The 20,916-nt window shown below is 50.7% G+C and overlaps 1 protein-coding gene across 2 annotated transcripts in view; it reads left to right on the top strand.

Annotated features, from left to right (window-relative positions):
* The window catches only part of FBLN1 (fibulin 1), a 53,935-nt gene that overhangs the window by 25,386 nt on the left and 7,633 nt on the right, over positions 1-20,916 (top strand). Inside the window, exons 8-15 of one of the 2 annotated variants that reach the window (XM_074272163.1) lie at positions 298-435; positions 1,036-1,179; positions 1,768-1,896; positions 5,031-5,156; positions 5,691-5,810; positions 6,548-6,679; positions 8,997-9,120; positions 17,671-18,592. In XM_074272163.1, the coding sequence (XP_074128264.1) occupies positions 298-435; positions 1,036-1,179; positions 1,768-1,896; positions 5,031-5,156; positions 5,691-5,810; positions 6,548-6,679; positions 8,997-9,120; positions 17,671-18,025 (1,268 nt within the window). In that variant the 3' untranslated portion in view covers positions 18,026-18,592. Of the gene's footprint in view, positions 1-297; positions 436-1,035; positions 1,180-1,767; positions 1,897-5,030; positions 5,157-5,690; positions 5,811-6,547; positions 6,680-8,996; positions 9,121-17,670; positions 18,593-20,916 lie in introns of those variants that run through there. The other variant, XM_074272162.1, reaches the window with a different exon arrangement.

Raw genomic sequence — 20,916 nt, forward strand, 5'->3', positions numbered from 1 at the left:
GGAGATGGGGCTTGGTTTCCAATTAGGCTCCTACTTAGCCCCATGGTACTCGCGTTCCCAGCCTGCTCTGTGGGGAAGTGGCCACCTCTGTGGTCTCCGTTTCCTCGGTGGTTGATTGATAAATAAGATTTCTTTGAAACTGAAAATACCAGGATTTTTGTACATGATGGGCTTGGTCTTCACGTGTCCCGACTGTCTGTTGAATGAATAAGCTGGGTTTGAGGGGCCTTAAGAAGGGCTCAAGAGGAGGCAGCAGGCTTCTTGCTGACCCTTGATTTGTTGGGTTTTTTGTCCCAGACATTGATGAGTGTGAAATTGGGATTCACAACTGCCTCCCCAACTTCATCTGTCAGAACACTCCAGGGTCTTTTCGCTGCCGACCCAAGCTCCAGTGTAGGAGTGGATTCATTCAGGATGCCCTGGGCAACTGCATCGGTAAGACATGCCTTGCCTCCCCCACTAGCTTTTCCTGAGCTCAGATGGACTGGAGGGGGTCAGGCTGGCCCGGTGGCGCATGGCACCAGAGGAGATCTGCTGAAAATGGAGGGTGTACCAGGAGCCCCCTGACATCTCTAAGGAAGAGCCTTAGGGGGAATTCAGGGACGCTCAAAAAGCACAAAAGATACTGTAACGATGCTGAATCCCAGTGCTGAGCCCCCTCTTGACATCCCCTGCTCTAAGCTCCCTCCCAGCTGACAGAGACTGCTTCTATTCACCCCTACACTGGAATTGCCTGTTTTCAAACCTTTCCTTCATCCAGGCTCTTCCTTCTTGGGCCTCTGAAGGTGCTGGGGGGGGGGGTCCCTTGAACAGTTGGCTCTTTGCTGTCCTGTGCTGGGTCTCTACAAAGTCTCTTGCCACACCAGAGGATTCTGGGGCTTAAAGCTGGTGGGCCGTAGCCCCCATCCAGATCAATGGCCACATTTCAGAGGGGGACTCTGAGGTCTAGCCCAGGCGGACTGGGACCCGGGCAGGCGCAGGGCTCGGGCAGAGAGGGGCTCTTCCCTCAGGCTGCCCTTTTCTTCTCCACCCTAGATATCAATGAATGTTTAAGCATCAACACTCCATGTCCCATTGGGCAGACGTGCATCAACACCGAGGGCTCCTACACCTGCCAGAAAAACGTGCCCAACTGCGGTCGCGGCTACCACCTCAACGAGGAAGGCACCAGATGTGTAGGTGGGTACGAGGTGGGCTGCGTCCCTGGCCTTCCGTGCTCTAGTCACCTCCAGGAGGCCTGAGATTCCCCCAGGGCATGGCTCTCAACAATACCACACAGGCCTTCCATCCCTCCCTTCCACACTTCTTTCCTACTTTCTCTGCCTCCTTCCTCATCTTCCCTCCTCTTCCTCCCTTTCTTCCCTACTTTCTCTTCAGTCTGTCCTTCCCTAACCCTTACCCTTCCATCCTCTTCTTCCCTTTCTCCTTTCTTTCCCTTCCTTCTTTCCCCCTTTCTTTTCTCCTTCTATGCTTTTTCCCTTCTTCCTTCTTTATCCCTCTTTTCCTCCCCTTCCCCCTTTCCTTCCTCCTCTTCTCTTCTCCTCCCTTCCCTTTCCCTTTTCTTTCCCCTTCCCTTCCTTTCCCTCAATCTGTCCTTCCCTAACCCTAACCCTTCCTTCTCTTTTTCCTTCCCTTCCTCCTCTCCTTCTCTTCCTTTAAGAATCCTCCCTTTCTCTTCCCCACTTCCCCTCCCCTCCTTTTCCCCTTCCTCTCCTTAAAAGCCTCACACTACAGCCAGACTTCTGCTGTACTTTTCTGTCTCACCAGATGTGGACGAGTGCTCCCCACCGGCCGAGCCCTGTGGAGCTGGACATGTGTGCATAAACACTCTGGGCAGTTTCCGCTGTGACTGCAAGGCGGGTTACTATTTTGATGGAATCAGCAGGACATGTACAGGTATGTGCCCAGTTGGCCTTGGCCGGGTCCATGCCGCCTGGGGCCTGATAAAAGAGGCCTTTAATGTTTGTGGTCGGTCTGGGGAAAGGCTGGAGGCAGAGGACCCCCTCACCTAAGGCTGGGGAGGCTGTCGGGGCAAACTGGGCCTTAAAATGGGAAGGTCTGTGTCCACGTCTCGGCCCGAGCTGCGTGATCTTGTACTAGTTCCAAGACTCGCGTTTATTTTTAAAAAGTGGGCAGGAAGGGGACCGGGCAGTACCAGATCTCAGGCTGTAATACAGAGCATAGCCATCAAAACAACTGGGCCCTGAGCAAGAAGATTAATCAGTAGTAACACAATATACAGAAGCAAACAAACACTGTAGCTCTGTTTCACAAATGCAAAGATCCCAGTTCTGTGGCCAAGAACTCACTATTATTGCAAAAAACTAGACAGCAGCTTGCTTGAAACTGGGTCTAAATCAACATATCACACCGTATACTAAGAGAAGCTCCACATGGGGATGAGACTTAGACAAAAAAGGTAACATTATTATCACATTAGAAGAGCAAGGAAGAAATTACTGGTCCCCAGGCAGGAGAAGAGTTCCTGATTGCAGAAGGTAAGATGGACAATTATGATTCTACAACATTGAAAAGTTTTTTATACAAATAAAGCGATAGCAGCTAAAATGAGAATGGAATCGGATAAAAGGGGGAAAAACTTTGCAGCACATTGTTCAGGTATAGGGTTAATTTTGAAGTTATAGAGGGAATTGATTCAATTTTATAAAAATAAAACCCTTTCCTTTGCTAATAAATGATCAAAAGATGTGAATAATAGGCAGTTTTCTTTTTTTTTATTTAGAATTTTTTTCACAGTATATATGCATGAGTAATTTTTTTTAATATTATCCCTTATATTCATTTTTCCAAATTTTCCCCTCCCTCCCTCTACTCCCTCCCCCTGATGACAGGTAATCCCATACATTTTACATGTGTTACAATATAACCTAGATATATGTGTGTAAATCCAATTTTCTTGTTGCACATTAAGTATTAGATTCCGAAGGTATAAGTAACTTGGGTAGATAGACAGTAGTGCTAACAATTTACATTCACTTCCCAGTGTTCCTTCTCTGGGTGTAGTTGTTTCTGTCCATCATTGATCAACCGGAAGTGAGTTGGCTCTTCTTTATGTTGAAGATTTCCACTTCCATCAGAATACATCCTCGTACAGTATTGTTGTTGAAGTGTATAATGATCTTCTGGTTCTGCTCATTTCACTCAGCATCAGTTGATTTAAGTCTCTCCAGGCCTCTCTGTATTCCTCCTGCTGATCATTTCTTACAGAACAATAATGTTCCATAACCTTCATATACCACAATTTACCCAACCATTCTCCAATGGATGGGCATCCATTCAACTTCCAGTTTCTAGCTACAACAAAAAGAGCTGTAATAGGCAGTTTTCAATGGATTAAATCAAAACTTTCAGCTGACACATTTTTTAAAATGCTCTAAATCTCTAATCATTAGAAAAATGTAAATTAAAATAACACTGAAATACCATCTCACTTGGTAAGTTAACTTTTTAACTAAGTTAAACTAACCAACAAAAAAGAAAATGATAAATGTTGGAGGGGCTATGGGAAAATTGAGGCAGTAATGTATTGTTGATGGGGTTGTGAAATGCACTTTGGAACTCTGTCCAAAGGGCTATAAAACTGTGCATATCTGTGACCCAGAAATGCCCCTGCTAGGTCAGTATCCCACAGAGAACAAAGGCAAGAAAAAGGACCTATATCAAAAACTACTGAGAGCGGCTCTTTTTGTCATGACAAATAACTGCAAATTGGAAGGATGCCCATCCATGGGGAAATGGCTGGACCAGCTGTGATTATGATGTCATGGAATATTATTGTATTATAAGCAATGATGAGCAGGCAGATTTCAGAAAAACCTGGGAAGAGTAATATGAACTGATGCAGAGGGAAGTGAGCAGAATCGGAACAATCTCTTCTCTAACTACCCTGTAAAGGCAGACAGCTTTGAAGACTCAGTATTACTGATTGACAGAATGACCTAGTTTAGTTTCAGAGGTCTCGTGATGAAACACGCCGTTTGCCTTTAGAGAAAAAGCTGAGAGACTTCGATAAAGGCAGGTTTTATTTGTTTGGATGTGGTCAATGTGGGAATTTGTAATAACAATTTCTTGGTGTTGGGGAAGAGGAAGAGAAAGAGAAGAAAGAAGGTAGATTTTCATTTGAAAATTTAATTTAATTTAATTTTAAAAAGAAGTATCACTGGCATCCAAAACAATTGGATTTGAATTTGGAATCAGAGCATTTGGACTCAGGTCTGGCTCTCTGGCTTTGAGACTTTGAGTGTGGTTCTTGATTAATAGTTATTTCTAAGCTTCATTGGAAGAACTTTTATTTGACGCATCTTCAGATCACTTTCCATCTCTGGGTTTCAGTCTTCCTCATCTGTAAAGTGGCACTAGGCCTTAGAATAATATGTCTCTACCTGGGAGGTCCCCAGATGTCCACTTACAGATAGGGTAATGAAGCCCAGAGGGCTGACTGACTTAGTTGAGGACACAAAGGGCCTCGAATGCCTCTCAGGTGCCCTCTGGCTTGGACATCTATGACCTCTGACATTGACCAAGGAAGCACGGCCAACCAAGACATAAGCGATTTGAGTCCCTTGGAGGATCACCTGCAGCATGGGCTGCTTTTAGATTTGATCTCAACTCCTATTCTTGGGGGGTTTATTACCCCAAACATTTCCCTCCTTGATAGCCTTTAGTAGTGTCGGGATGCACTTGCCAGACGCAGTACCTGAGATCCAGAGTTCTGGTATCACTGGCTCTGGATGGGGTCTGGATGGTCCCTCCTTGATGTGGAAGGGATCGCTGCTCAGATGGGGGTGGACTGGGTGGCCATGGAGGGAGGTCCAGATTCCAGGTGCAGATTATCTTAACCTGGTGCAGATTCCAGGGAGGAGAGAAGAGGTGGAACTGGGGTCTCCCAATTCCTAGCCCAGGGCTCCTGTAGCCGAGGTGCTGGACAACTTGCCAGGGGGAGGAGGCTATCCCATAGTACCTGGGACGATGGCAGGAGCCATCAGCCCCACTCCCTATCCTCCCCTCAGATATCAACGAATGCAGACGCTACCCTGGGCGTCTCTGCGGCCACAAGTGTGAAAATACCCCGGGCTCCTACCACTGCAGCTGCACGGTGGGCTTCAAGCTTTCTTCTGACGGCAGGTCCTGCGAAGGTGAGAGGGGAAGGTCGTGGGCTACCCCCGTGAGTCAGTTCCACCCACCGCCCTGACTGTGTCTGGTTGCCAAGTATAAAACCCAGGCACCAGCCCTCCCGAGGACCAGCGATGGGGGCGACAGAGATGGGAGGTGGCTGGTGACCCCGGCAAGACCCTCACTTTCCCCTCTGAAGGGGCAAGTGGCTTCTGCTGCCCAAGCCTTGGTTTCTCCTCTGAAAATGGAGCTAACCTTCGAGCTCCCCCCAAATCTGCACCCCCTCTTCTGAGGTTCCCCTAACTCCTGACATTCTGTATTCCAAGATCCTTCTCACCTCCGACCCTATCTTTCCTTCCCTGTTTCAAGGCTCCTTCCAGCTCTGCCCCCCCCAGGTTTTAAGCTCTTCCTATGTCTTGGCATTCTGTCTCCCAGGCTCCTCCCAGCCCTGACCCTCCCGTTCTAAGCTGTCTCAGGTCCCCCTTTGTAGTAAGTGGATGCAGGCAGCCGGGCTCCCCCTTGTTCCCTGCATCCCGAAGGACCCGTTTCTCTTCCAGACGTGAACGAATGCAGCAGCAACCCCTGCAGCCAAGAGTGCGCCAACGTGTACGGTTCATACCAGTGCTACTGCCGCCGGGGCTACCAGCTCAGCGACGTGGATGGGATCACCTGTGAAGGTGGGGTTTCCTGGCTGAGGGAGGGAAGGCTGGGGGTCAGGGAGGGGGGAGTCCTGGGGGTTGTGGGAGGGGAGTCCCGGGGGTGTGGGAGTAGCCCATGGGAGAGTCACTGGGAAAATTTTCACCTGAGAAATTTCTTATTCATTCATTCATTCATTCATCCAACCCATTGATTAGGACAGGATGGGCCCCATATGGCTGTGGGACATGTTTGAGGGAGGGTCCAGGGTCCTTTGTAGTCCTGGGGGAAAGTTGGGATGGCATTTGGGAATGACACCTGATAAAGAGCCAAGCCTTTAAGTGAAAGCTACCAGACCTCAGGGCTGGAAGGACCCTCCTCTATCCCCTAATCCCTCCCTCTGACCAGGGCCCTCCACTGGGAGGCCATGGGGGAGGCAAAGGAGCCCAGCTTTATCAGGGAATAAAAGGGGGCTTCCGGCAAAGTCCGGAGAGGTTGGTGCCTCCTGCAGCATGGCCCCTGGGAAGTATTTCTTTATATTGAGATGAAATCTGCTTCCCAATAGCCTCTACTGCAAAGCTGGGTGGCCTAGGGGAACATCCCTAGAATTGGAGTGAGATCCATCAGGGCTCTGATCCCGTCCCTGGTTCCCTAGTGGCTGCCAGACCTGGCAAGCTGCCTCAGTTTGCTCCTCTCTAAAACGAGCAGGATAACAATGAAGGTGGCGGTGATGGCTTTGCTGCCAACCAAAGAGGTAATCCTGGCTCCTCCTCCACAGATATTGATGAGTGCGCGCTGCCCACGGGGGGCCACATATGCTCCTACCGCTGTATCAACGTGCAGGGGAGCTTCCAGTGCCACTGCCCATCCACAGGCTACAGGCTGGCACCGAATGGGCGCAGCTGCCAAGGTATGTCCCAGGAGGCTCGGCAGGGGGCTGGGCTGCTGGGAGGCCACAGACCCTCCGAGCCTGGCTCTTTTTCCTGTCCCTTGGCCCTTCATGCCTTCTCCCATCTTCTCTCTCTGTTTCTGTCTCTCCTTGTCTCTCTATCTCTGTCTCTGTCTCTGTCTCACCTTCTCTCCCCTCCCATTCAAGCTCCTTCGTTAAGGGGCTGGAGGCTGGTAAGTCCCAGCTCCTGTGTGGCTTTGTGCAGGTCACCGTATCTCTGGGCCAGTTTCCTTGTTGACAAGACTTGTGTTGGAGAGGTTTGTGGGACTCTCTCTGGGGCCCCGATCTGGTCCCTGCGCCTCCAGGTGGGATTTGGAGGGAGGGACTATGGGTTCACATCCTTGCTCTGTGATGTTAGGCAAAGACCTTCCATCTGGAACTCAGACCCCAGATCTGTAAAATAAGGAAAATGGATTTCTTAAACCCTTTCCGTGCCAGCTCCTGTGAAGGCAGAGGAGGTGTGTTATAGAGAAGGGGCAGGAAGGATGGAGATCCCTGAGACCTTCAAGACAACATGAGGGTCTTCCAAAGGGGGAGGAGGAGGCTCCTCTGAGGAAGAAGCTGCTCTGGTCACTAGGGGCATAGATCATGTAGGGTCAAACCAAGCCAGAGAAATAAGCCAGAGAAGTCCTCCAGGACCATTGAACTCATCTTACAGATGGGGAAACTGAGGGCAAGAGAGGGCTTGCCATCTCAGAGTAGGAGCCAAGAAGGGACTTCAAAATTTGAAATGAGAGCCAGTTGTCTTGTAGCAGACACTCCCACCCCTGCAGCTGCTCCAGGGATGACACAGGCCTTTGTTCCAGTTCCACCTCCTCCTCTTCTTCCTTCTCCCCTCAAACAGATCCAACATACACCAGAAGGAGTCAGGTCCCATGAGAGTCGAGATAACAATCCCAGGATTCCTATTTCTTAGGCATCCACCATGTGCCCGCTCCAGGCTAAGCCAGTGTCCTTAAGAAGTAGGCAGCTAATGGTTTTTTTTTTTTTTAATTAACCAATTTTTTCTAAGTATTTTTTCTGCTTAGAGGGATAAACTATCCCAACTTCCAGAGTCCGCTTGTCCACTTGGCCATCTCTCGGGCACAGCAGATCCTATTTAATAGTGGCTTCTTGACAAAGCTCTATGAGGTTGGAGCTAAGATTGGTGTCTTAAGCAGTAAATAATTGCAAAACATAATGAGTTGGGTATTAAATAACTTGGCATTCACAACACATTTGTTTTTGTTGACAAAACCCCTGGGGAGTGCTGACTTCGAAGTCAAGTTTGTAGAATTCTTGAATGCCGGAGTTTCAGGACTGGGTGAGGGTGCCGACGGTAGATTACAGTTCGGTTAACCTTTTGCTTCATCAAAGACAGAACAATGGACACTTAGCTTCGGGGTGCACTTGGCCACTTCCTTGGGGAGTCATTTTCCTAAGGCATGCATCTCTCTTTGACCACCTCCTTCAAAGGTTCTGTCTCCCAGCTGGTCAAGGAACTTCCTGTTTACTTCTGTGACCTTAAGGAATCAGAGCCCCCCTGAGGACCTGGAGAAAGAGGGGCCCGCTGTGAGGTGGTTCCAGCTGGGGATTCCATGTGATAGTGTCACTGAATAGGAGTTGCCTCAGTCAAAATGAGATCCGTTAAAGATGTAATCTTAAAAAGGTTGCAGTCTCCTGCTGTGTCTGGAGCCGTCTGGAGGGAAGGGTAGCAGCTAGTGGGACATGATTCAGAACTCAGGTTAAAGGGCAGATTTCTCTCTCTTTTTTTTAATTAAATTTATAACATTTTTGACAGTACATATGCATGGGTAATTTTTTTACATTATCCCTTGCACTCACATCTATTCCGAATTTTCCCCTCCCCTAAATGGCAGGCAGTCTCATACATGTTAAATGTGTTATAGTATATCCTAGATACAATCTATGTGTGCAGAACCGAATTTCTTGTTGCACAGGAAGAATTGGATTCAGAAGGTAAAAATAAGCTGGGAAGAAAAACAAAAGTACAAACAATTTACACTTATTTCCCAGTGTTCCTTCTCTGGGTGTAGCTGAGTAAAGGGCAGATTTCTTGAGCAGACTTTAGAACAGGTCAGATTTCTGCCTGGGCCCCCTGATTCCAGGCCACAAGGTCTCTGTGCCAGGCTGGGCCCCATCCCTGCTCTGCCTGCCCTGCCAGGCCTAGCCCAGGACACTGCAGTCCAGAGCACAGCTCAGGGATCTGAGGATATTGGGGCCCAAAAGGGTGCCTGATTGTGGGGTGTCTGTGCTGATGCTCTTGTTCTCCCACTAGACATTGATGAATGCGCCGCAGGCAGCCACAACTGCTCCATCAATTCCACCTGCTTCAACATCCAGGGAGGCTTCCGCTGTCTCTCCTTTGAGTGTCCTGAAAACTATCGCAAATCTGGCGACACGTGAGTAGCTTTGCGCTCCGGTGGGGGGATCAGGCTGGTGGTCCACTGGGGGCCGGCAGGGGTGACCTTCAGAGCTGAGCTGGCCCGAGACAGCCTACTTACTCTGTTCCTGGGCTTCCTGGGATAAGAAGTTCATTCTCTTCCCAGTTTAAAAAAAAAAAAAACTTGTTCAAATGTTCAATTTGGGGTGCCAGTGAATATATGGAGAAAGCAGTGAGATGGAACAGAAAGAACACAGGGTCTCAAGTGGGAGCGCCGGTGGAAATGCTGTCCCAGTTATTTATTTTTTCTGTGAGCTGGGCAGATCAGCTCCCCTGATAAAACTTTGATCACCTGTCAAGTCAGCCACTCGGCCAGCTCTCTGGGGGTCGCCGGAACTGCCCCCCAGGCTGGGCGGGGCACACCTTGCCCACATTTCTCCCAAGTTCATCTTTTAATTACACAATGACTACAGTTCTATCCCATGAGGGTGTCCGGGATCTTTCTGCCTGTGGGCCCAGGGTACCCGGCATGTGGGAGACACTTTCTGGTTGTGCTTTCTGGTGGCTTGATGTCCAAAGAGCCCTGATTTCTTCAAGAAGAGACCCTCTTTTAAAGCTCTTTGTAAGTACCGTTTAGTGAGGAAAATGGCATGGGGGTTTTGTGGCTCTGGGATCAGTGGATATAATACACCCAAAGAACAACAGTTCTGATCATGTGATCATATATGGCAAGCCCCTCCTCAAAGTTTGCCTGTTAGCTGCTGAGTTTTTCAGCCTTGTTTTCAAAGCCATACACAAAGTGGCCCCTTGTCTCTCAGAACATTTACCCTGTGCATGTTCTTATAACTGGGGAACCCTGCAGAGGTCTGTGGATAAATTTCAGGAGACTCATTAACTTGGATCAGGTAAAAAAAAAATGACATCTTTAAAAAATAGAATTGGTTTTCTTTGCAATCTGGTGCATTTTGTGAATTTAGAAATATCCTAAGAAGGGGGCTAGCATAATCCCCAGGTTGCCAAAGAGGTCCATGATGCACGTGAGGTAAAGTCCCCCTGTTTTAGATGTTCTGGACTGTACATACATGCTCATTATTGTGCAGACTGCACACCTTTGCTTCTATGGTTTTGTTTACTTTGGATGCCCTCCCTTTTTTTCTCAATGAATTTCTGAGGGTTCTTTTAAGGCTGACAGGCTTTTCAGGCAGCATAGAATAGTTTATAGAGAGCTGACCTCAACTTCAGGAAGAGCTGGTCTCCTGCTGGGCAAATCTTTTAAGCTCCAAATCTCTGGCCAACTCCTGATGATGTTTAGATATCAAAGAAAGTACCTTCTGACGTTGAGAGTACATTCCCTCACTTGGGAGTTCTTTACCCCAGAGGGCTCAAACAGGAAGCCCCAGCAAGTGCCCAACTATCTCAAATGAGAGCTGGATCAGATTAAAATGCTCTTTTAGAGTCTGTTGCCATTGCCCCACTCGCGGGAGATTACCAGCCCGTTAAACCTTAGCTGAAAGCTTCTCTACTCCTTGAAATCTGTCCTGATCCTTCCTGTCAGGTAAAAAATACTTAAAAGGGCTTTTTTTCTCGTAGTTCTAGCCCCCTGCCAGCCAATCTCCCTGTATTTGCCTGTACAGATGTTGTCTGCCAATTAGGGGACTCTGTCCAATTACATCTTTGGTTGCCCTCCCCTTCCCCAGCCTTGTACATAGCAGGTACTTCATAAATTCATCAAGCTGACTTGAAACCAATCTCAGACTAGTCACAAAAGGACTTTTAGAAACATTTTAAGGGGGAAAAAAAGCATTGTTACTGTTAGAAGCTCCTACAAGGAGCTCCAGTCCTGTAGCCAGGAGATAGTTGGAATCCAGACTGTGTGGGTCAGTCCCTTTTTTCACAGCCTGGGCCTCAGTTTCCACCCCTGTAAAATGATAAGGGTAGACTCCAGATTTGAACTCGGATCTTCCTGAATTCAGGGCTGGTGCCCTATTCATTGTACTACCTAGCTGCCCCTTTGGAGTCTCTTTCAAGAGACTTTTAATTTCAATTTCTTTTCTTTCTTTCAATTTCTATTTTACCTTCTGATTTTAGAATATCAAGGCAGTTTTCCTTGATAATTTCTTGAAAGATGATCTCTAAGCTTTTTTTTTTTTGATTGTGGCTTTCAGATATTCAATAATTTTAAAGTTATCTCTCTTGAGTTTGTTTTTCCAGGTCAGGTGTTTTTTTCAGTGAGATATGTCACATTGTCGTCTATTTTTTTCATTCCGTTGGTTTTGTTTTATTGTTTCTTGATTGTTCAGAAAGTCATTCATTTCCATTTGTCCAATTCTGCTTTGCAAGACATTCTTCTCCTTGTTGGCTATTTTTTTTTTAAAGATCTGGCCTAGTCCTCTTTTTAAAGTATTGTTTCCTTCAGTATTATGTGTGTGTCACCTTTACCAAGCTTCGACTTTTTCATGATTTTCTTACATTGTTCTCATTTCTGTTCCCAATTTTTCCTCTACCTCTCTTGATTTTTAAAAATCTTTCATAGCCTGAGACCAATTCATATTTTTCTTGGAAGCTTTGGATGCAGCAATTTTTGCTTTATCTTCTTTATTAAAAATTGTTTTTTTTTCTAGTTATACATGTATACTAACTTTTAAAATACACATTTCTTTATGAATCATATTGAGAGAAAAATCAGAAAAGGGAAAAATCATGAGAGAGAGGAAAAAAACAACAAAAAATAAGTGAACATAGCATGTGTTGATTTACATTCTGTCTCTATGGTTTTTTTTTTTTCTGAAGGCAGATGGCATTTTCTGTCCAAAGTTTATTGGGACTGCCCTGGATTGTTATCTTCTTCCGAATGTGCGTTTTGATCTTCTTTGTTACCATAATGGCTTTCTGTGGTCAGAATATTTTTTCAGTTATTTACTCATTTCTCCAACCTCTTGATTTTTAACCTTTTGTTAAAATAGGACTCTACTTCCAGGGAGGAGGGCACAAGCTTCAGGGGCTTTGTGCAGCTGTTTCCCAAGATGCTTCTAGAGACCTATCCATTTTCATTTAAGGACAAATGTGTTTGCTAATTTCCTGGCCATTGCGATCCTAAGCACTCTTTTCTCCTCTGTGACTGTGATGAGGGGCCCAACTTCACTGTGCCCACAAGCTCTGCTGTGCTAGGGCTCCTCCTTCTCTTGGGACCGCCAGGGCTGTTTCCTGGATTGGAGTATGGGCAAAACTACAGAGTCCTACCTCAGTGCTAGCAGAGAGATCCCTATGATCTCCTTTTGACCAGTTGTTTGACCCCCTTCCCATATGTGGCTGAGAGCTCATGCTCTGATTTAGTGGCTCCCAAGGCTCGCTCCTGGATTTCTGGGGCTGGGCTGTGCCTCTCCTAGACTGGATTCCAAGTTTTCCCAGGCTCGACAAAACCTTCCTGCTGACCTAAGTTATCTTGGGCTGGGAAATCATTTCACCTCATCCTTTGGGGATTTCTGATGCTCCAGGAACTGTTTTATGGCATTATTTAAAGGTGTTTTGAGGAGAGCTCAGGTGAGTTGCTGCTTTTTCCCTCACCATGTTGGCTCTACATCATTTTTTTTCATTACAACTTTTCATCTCCCCGTTTTGTAGTCTTGTCTCAAGTCTCCATCCACAGCCAGTCTGGGTCTGATCATTTGACTCCCCCAGCTTCTAACGGGGGGGAGAGATAGTGGACATGCAGCGCCATGAAGAGTGGCCAAGCTGCCCAGCAAAGTGTGGGAAGGAACGGATGCAGAGTCCTCTCTTTGGCATGTCAAGCTCTTCCCAGCTTGGCCCTGTCTACTTTGTCAGCCTTCTATTCCTCTGCGCCCTCCTTGAATTCTAGGCTTCCCCTCCCCTTTCTCCTCCTCTTCTTTATCTTCTACAACTATAGCCCCCAGTTTATCTTAGATAGAACTACTGGTGAACTCATAGGAAAAACCCATCCACTTTGTCCCATTAGCATGGTTAAGGTGAGCTGTAGAAGGGCTGGGACTTTCACGGAAGCTCCGGTATTCTGGTTCACAATCCCAGTAATGCTGCTGTGGACTGTTAGGCTCCTCGTGCCCTCCAGAAGTTGGAGAGGAGCTCAGCCAGGGCCCCCTCAGAGAAGCTTTCCTGAGGCAGCTTTTCATTATGTTCCTCCACACTGCTATCAGCCGCCCGGCGAGAGGATGGAGACAGTGGGCAGAAGCTGTGTCACAGAGCATCCCTCCCGGATACCCTCTGGGAACAGTGCAGGGGGAGAATTGTGGGCCTTTGCCCATTGTGACTTTCATCATCCAGGATCCCCTCTCAAAGCGGTCTGGGGTCCTCTGCCTTCACCCTGGCCTCTGAAAGGCAAGGTGGTTGGCCAAAAGCAGCCACAGCGTTTCCTTCTTGCTGGAGGCTGTTGAGTGGTGGTGTTCATGTTCTGAATGAGGTGGGGTATGATCTTGTCAGTGGGGGAAAGGAGGACGTTTGGAATATAAACAAAGGGAGGAAAAACAAATTTGCACTGAGCTGATGTAACAGGATTTTCAAGCCTTTTCTTCATACCACCCCTGGGAGGGAGCACGGGTGTGAGGAAGGGTCCTCTGTGAAAAAAGTGTCAAGCCTGGCTGTCAAAGGACATTCCCAGCTTTAAAGCCGCTTGGGAGGCTTAGTTTGCCTGGGGCACAAGAAATTCTCAGCAATAGCTCCCCTTTCCCCTGGGTCCCTCCCCCATCTTTTTGGTCTTTGTACCTGGCCCTAAGCCATGGTTAAAGCCAATGGCACCCTAAAGGGGCTAACCCAGAGAACCCTGAGATCCTCCCAGGAGATGGCGCATGTGGTCTTTGGCAGCAGCTGTGAAGGCTGGCAAAGTGCGGCAAATATCTCATTTTACGGACGAGGGAACTGAGGCACAGTGAACTTGGTCACAGCTAGTACGTGTCTGAGCCTGGGTTTGAACTTGCGTCTATGCAGAGGGCTAACCATGGTACCACTCAGAGAGGAACTGCAAAGGGAAGGGGATCTGCAGGGATGGGAAGGGGGCTGGACCAGGCCTCAGTAGCAGCCAGAAGACCGCCACCACTGCTCTGCATGAGGGGCCTAGGGGAGGTCACTCCTTAGGAGAGTGAAGGGATTGGGGGAGAGGCATGAAACCCAAGGTCCTGCCAGCTCCAGGGCTCTGCTTCCTTGTGAGGGGCTACTTTTGCTGCTGCTGCCTCATGATCAAGTGGGGAAGGGGGTTTGAACCATCCCCGTCACTTAGTCACTGGATGACCTGGGACAAGTCTCCGAGTCTGTTTGCTCGCCTGTCCAGTGAGAAGGAGGCTCCCTTTTGATTGTCTGTGAAGGGCTAAAGGTGCGGCAGGAACGTGAGGTGCCCTCAAGACTTCAGGCCTGGCTCTCCAGCCTGCTGCCCCCTCGCTGGGAGCCCCAGCTCGTGCGGGGCCTGAGCCGGGGTGGGACCGTTCCTGCTTTACCCCACAGGAAAGTCTAAGTGGATCCCCCACGAGGGCGCTGGAGGGAGGGGTTGAGGGGCTCAGACTAATGAGTGTCCAAGAATGCTTCTACACCCCCTTTACAGCTAAGGAAACCGGGGTACAGGGAAGTCACTTGTCCATAGTCGCATAGTTCAAACGGTGAGACTGGCTGCCCTCTTCTTCTTCCTCTCTTTTTTCTCCCTCTCTCCCCATCTTGTCTTTGTCTCTCTTCTCTCTCCCCCTCCCTTCCCTCTCTGTCCCCCTCCCTTTTCTTTTCCCCATGAAACTTCTAGGGTCACGTTATGCAGTTGTCTTTCCCGCCCTGAACTTTCTCAGACTCTATACTTGTGCAGTCCCATTTTCCCGAGCCCCCCTCAGCCCGCTTCCCGGCCCCCTGTGGCTCTTGCATGCCCACAGCGCCGCTTACTGCCCAGAGGATGAAATAATGCACCAGACCGCTCATAGGACTGCCCGGAACCACCTCAGTTGGCCCAAATCCTTCTGGTAGCAGCCATCACTTCCCTGCCTCCTCGGGGTCCCCACCTGGTGTCCTGGGCATTCCCGTCTCCTTCCAGTGTTGCCCTCCCCACATCCCTGCATGATACCCCGAGTATTCCCACAGCAGCCTGGAAGATGGTCTGTCTGACTCCCTTCACCATTGTATAGGTGCCCGCCCATAGGGGAGCAGAGGCGGTCAGGATTCGCACCCAGGACTCTGCATTCCCCTGTGTCTGCCCGGTGGGCGCAGATCTCATCTCTAACAATTACTCCCTTCCTGAGTCACCTCGCTGTGCCTGGCCTTGGTTTCCCTAGCTGTTAACGAAAGGGGGTTGACATAGGGGCTCTTTGGCAGCCCTTCTGCTTCAGTCAGGATCCTCTAACCCAAAAGGATGGCGTTGTAGAAAATGCACCACCTTGCTTCCCAAGGCATACCCGGGGTCTCCCCAGTCCATGCCAACTGACCTCCCTGGTTCTGGGTCCCCCCCAACTCGGCCATCCCCCGTTCTCGGGCCCTTCCCCACCTTACCATCCTCTGTTCTAAGATCTCTCCTTTGGGAACTTCATTCAGTCGCTCCCCCCCCCACCCCGGTCTGTAATCCGAGGCTCTTAGTAACTGGATCTTTCTTGATAAATACTCCCGAGCAATTGTTCCAAGGGGCACCTTGAGACTCCTCCCCTGCTGCCCTGAGATGCTCTTCCTTTCTGCAGCAGAACAGTTCTAGCACTAATGAGGATTGCTGCGGAGGACGTCTGTCCGGCTTTCTCGTCTCACTGGAGCAGGAGCATTCCCCTGGGTCGGATTGCCTCCAGGGCTGGGGGTCTCACTACCCGTCTGCCCAGTGCTCCAGCTCCGGGCCAGACACGTTTCTGATTTTGAACTAAGTCTGGACTCTCCCAGGGGGTCCCTCCTTGTTCCTGGCTCTCCCCCCGAGCACTAGCTTCAAAATAGGTTTTTAAGGAGCACAATGAAAGAAAAGCCTGCTGAACCGTCCTGACCAAGTGGGGGGTCCCCGCCTGGATCTTGGGGACGTTCAATTCCTGCCCTCTCTTGGGGCTCCCCAACTCCCCCTCCCAGTAAGCTTGTCCCACTGCCTGCCCTGCCCCCTCACTTGGATGTGAAACTCCTTTTTGTCTGTGACCTTCCCTCTCAGAGCCTCGATTTCCTTATTTATGAAAGGGGTGCAGCGCTCCGGGCCCTCCTCCCCTCAGAGGGTAATTGTGGGGAATGCTTGGTGGCCCTTCAGTCAGAGGAGGCGTCAGGGGCCCCATCACCACCTCTGCATCTTCCTGGCTGGGAGGCCATCCTCTGCAGGTAGGAGGGGCCGGTGGCTTCTGATTCTGTGTCCTCCACAGTCCTGGCCGCAGTAGGTGCTTAATAAATGCTCAAAGTGAAAGGTGCTGGGAGCCCACCCTCTCTCGTTCCCTCTCCTTGCTCCTTTTCCTTTCCATTTCTCCTGTTCCTTTCTATATACCTGGGGCTGGCTCTCAGACCCTGAGGAAGCTTCCTAAAGCAGCCCTTGGTGTTGAATGAGGGGGTAGGAACGGGGTTCTCTGGGGTCTTCTGGGATCCCAGGTTCTGGGACAATGTCCCCTCTCTCTCGCCGGGCCTCCTGCTTACAGAACCACTTGGTAAACTGGAACCTTTGGAAAGAGCTTTCTTGCAAAATAGCCCCGGCTCCCTTGGCACGGGGAACAAGGGCTGCCTCTCGGCATCTGTGGGGAGCTCGGACTTCCAACTCCTCCTGAGGGGCTTCCTTCTGAGAAGCAGCATGGCCCAAGTGGGAGGGACCTGGGAGAGCTGGGGTCCCATCCAGACACTGGGACCTCAGCAATGTCACATTGCTTCTCTTTCACTGGTCTCTAAAATGAGGACAACGTTAGAGGAGGTATCAGAATTCATTGCTGTAATGAGAACACTCAAAGGCCCTCCAGGCCCCGCCATCCCCTGTTCTCTGGCCCCTCCCAGTCCTGGCCTCCCTTGCTCTCCGGCCCCTTCTACTTTGACACATCTTGTTCCTATGCCCCTCCCCCTTTCACCCCCCTTTCCGAAGCCCCGTCACCTTGACACCACTCTGTTCCGAGGCCCCTCCCACTTTGACACCCTCCCCTGCTCCGAGGCCCCTCCCACTTTGACACGCCCCTGTTCCGAGGCCCCTCCCACTTCGACAAACCCTGTTCTCCGGCCCCTCCCACTTTGACACTCCCCTGCTCCGAGGCCCCTCCCACTTTGACACTCCCCTGTTCAGATGGCCCTCCCACTTTGACATCCCCCTGTTCCGAAGCTCCTCCTCGCCCCGCCATCCCGCGTTCTAAGTCTGCCCCCGCACCACGCAGCACTGCAGAGTTGCCTGCATGGTTAGAAGCCCCTCCCCCGTCCTGAGGTCGGGCTCGCGCGCCCTCATCGCCAGCGGTCCGCCTCGCGGAGGCGCCTGGCTCCTGGTGGCAGGGCCCCCCGCTGGCATGGGGCCCACCCCCGCGGGGGAAGCGGGGCCTGCGGGCGCCCCGGTTAGGCAGCCCCCGAGCTCTGGGCCCGTGCCCGTAAGCCGCGCCCCGCTCGCTCGCTCCGCAGCGCTAACCCCGGTCTCTTGTTGTTCTCCGTTCTCTTGCAGCCGCTGCGAGCGCTTGCCTTGTAATGAGCGTCAGGACTGCCTGAGGCTGCCCCTGAGAATAACCCACTATCACCTCTCTTTCCCCACCACCATCCAAGTGCCGGCCGTGATTTTCCGCATGGGCCCCTCCAGCGCCGTCCCCGGGGACCGCGTCTTCTTCACCATCAGCGGCGGCAACGAGGAGGGCTTTTTCGGCGCGCAGCAGGCGGCGGCGCACAGCGGCGTGGTCACCGTGCGCAGGCCCATCCCCGAGCCGCGCGACCTGCTGCTGACCGTGCGCATGGAGCTGAGCCGCCACGGCGCCCTCAGCACGTTCGAGGCCAAGCTGCACGTCTTCGTGACGGCCGAGCGCTGAGCCGCGCCCGCGGGTGCCCCCCCTCCCCCCCTGTAATTCGCCTCGCCAGTCGGAGTGAGGGCGCTTTAGGGAGTCCGGCCCAGAGGTCGCGTTCCCATTTTACAAAGGAGCGAGTTGAGGCTCAGAGTCGCCCCCGGGCCCTCCGTGGGGAGCAGGGCCGCAGGGGTGGTCCTCCGGCTTCCTCCCCTCTCCCCTCCTCCCTGGCGGGCGCGGGACCCCCGGAACTCCGAGGGCGGCCCGGAGAGCCGGCCAGGGGCAGCGGGCTGCGGCCCGCTTAGCCGTGACCCTGAACTGGTCTTTAAAAAACAACTTGAGCCTCATTCTCCCCCTCTGTAAAATGGGCGTCACTCCAGCATCTACCTCCCGGGCTGGTGAGGTTCCCAGGGGACGCGGGGATAAACCCGCGGTCACGTGAGGAAAGTGGGCGCGAGCTCGCGCTCCCCCGGGCTGCCTGGCGTGATCCCCAGCAGAGCCCGGCCCTCGCGGGGCGATCGCCGGCGGCGCGCTGATTTTTGTTTGACTCAGAATCTTGTTCTTCCTAATAAAGTCGCAGCATTTCAAACCTGGGCACAGCCGCAGATTGCTCCTGATTCACTTTCACGCTCCCCGGGAGGAAACGGTCCGTCCGGCCCCTCATGTGACAGGGGCGCCGGGGGCTCCCCGCCATCACACAGGCAGGGCTCGGCCAGAGGGCCGCCCGCCGCTGACCGAGGAGGACGGCACTGATCCTCCGCTTCCTTTCCCAGCTGCTCGTGAATCTGGGGCGGGACCGGCCCCTGGAGAGAACCTGGGGGCTTCGGGTCCAGTCAAGAAACCTCCTCCTCGCCTTCTCTGTTAGTAAAAGAGGGTTTAGGGGCAGCTAGTGGCTGAGCGCCAGTGCTGGAGAGAGGAGGAGCCCGAGGTCAGATCCGGCCTCGGACACTTAGGAGCAGAGTGACCTTGAACAAGTCACCCCCCCAATAGTCCAAAATGAAGGCCCTGCGGCTCAGCACGGAAGGGACTTTGTTCCTAGCTGGTCTCTCCTGAGCTGAATGGGGGCAGCAAGAGCGTCACCGCTCCCCCTCCTCGGGAGGTAGCATCCACACTGAGCACGCTGCCTCCCCGGTCCCTCTGCCACAGCAGGGAGGGGCAGCGGGTGCCCCAGAGACATCTCCTGGGGAAACGTCTCGAGCGCCCATTTCTCGCCCCAGGGTGGCTCTTGGCAGGAGATAACGGGAGGCCTTCACTCACCCCATCCCAAGTTTACGGCCCATCCTTACTGCGGGCAGAGGACCGGGAACATGATAGAGGCAGCTGCCATTAGTAACGCCCGGAACACAGGAAGCGCTCCGCATACTCTGTGATTGGGCTCTCTCTAGAAACTCATTTTCCTGACGTGGCCGTCTACTGGGAGAATCTAGGTTTGGGTCTCCTATTTCTATGTATTTTTTTGCTTGTTTGGAGGAGGCGTTTGGGGTTAAATGACCTGCCCAGGGTCACACAGCTAACGGTCTCCTATTTCTAGGACCAAGAAATGGATTGTGGGAGGAAACATCTAGAGGCCCCAGTAGGACATGCTAAAAGTCAGTGTGACGTGTAATCCGCCATTTTGCTAAGCGCAATCTTTATTGCTGTCCTTTGCATCACGTCACCTACATTTTCCAACAGTCTCGCTCCCCAAAGAGCTATCCTTTGTAGCCAAAAAAAAAAAAAAAAAAAAAAAAAAAAAAATGGGGGGGGGGGGAGAAAGTTTTGTAAAATTGACCAGTATATGATACATGTCTGACATCTCTGACATCTTCAAATTCAACTCCGGAGGACACCCCTTCCCACTTCTCATTTCTCTTCTTGGGGTCAGGTGCAATGAACAAATGAACAACGAAGTCTAAAGCCCAATTTGTCCTTATTCGTGAACAGAAATACAAACAGCGCCTGTTCCAAGGAACTTACATACTTTCTTGGGGGGGGGTGTTCTGTCTCACAGAGAAAGATTCATTTATTTCTTGTGAGAAACGTATGCATTTCTTCAATCACTGATATCAAATGATTCTTAGAATTATAAAAGGAGTATTTTCAGGTCATTTGCCACACAATGACTTTTGCTTCTTCGGTTGCACTCTCAAGACTCGTTGTCCAAAGCAGTTCCCTCCACTCGAGCCAAGTGGGAAAAAGGAGATAGGATCAGGTGCAGAGAAATCTAAGTGCTTTCTAGGGAGACACAGTTACAGCTGCTCAGATTTAGCTCCTTTTTTCCTTTTGAGGTGGAAGAAGCTGGGGAGATTCTGAATTAAGGATTGGTTGGTCAAAGAAAAAATTTATTTAAAAATTATAAAATAAATCCAATTAACTCTGGGGAGAGAGTGGAATTTTCCTTTCGCTTCTTTTGCTTAGTTGGAAAGGGGATAAATAAAGTGAGGAGAAAATGGAACAAAGTGTAACATGACTACCCCTCTCATCTTCTCATGGCAGAGACATTAATGAAGAAGACTTTTGAGGGAGATGACCGTAGGGAGGCATTATACATGGGGAATGGTGAACAAAGAGAAGCCCTTTAGTCTGGAAAATTGTGGGTATGGTGAGTGGGACCAAATGAACACGTCCCATCCAGGAACAGTGTTAGAGCTCATTTCTTCGTTCCTGATTCCAGCCTTGTAGTGGGGAAGGGAAGAAAGAGTAAGGACAGCACTAGTAGCCAGGTGGCAGCAAGGAGGCTTTGGGGGAGGTCCTTGGAGCAGGGGAGTTACGCGATGGTTCTTTCTAGGAAGAGTGTCTGGGAGGAGCCATCACCTACCAGGAGTGCATGGCTCCCACAGTGGGAGGACATCTTCATGGATCATTAGAATTTTTCGACATTCTGTTTTGATGATTCTTCTTTCTCCATGGTCATCATTATCGTGAATGTTGTTTCCTTC

This window comes from Sminthopsis crassicaudata, chromosome 5 (genome assembly GCF_048593235.1).
Source record: "Sminthopsis crassicaudata isolate SCR6 chromosome 5, ASM4859323v1, whole genome shotgun sequence".
NCBI lineage: Eukaryota > Metazoa > Chordata > Mammalia > Dasyuromorphia > Dasyuridae > Sminthopsis > Sminthopsis crassicaudata.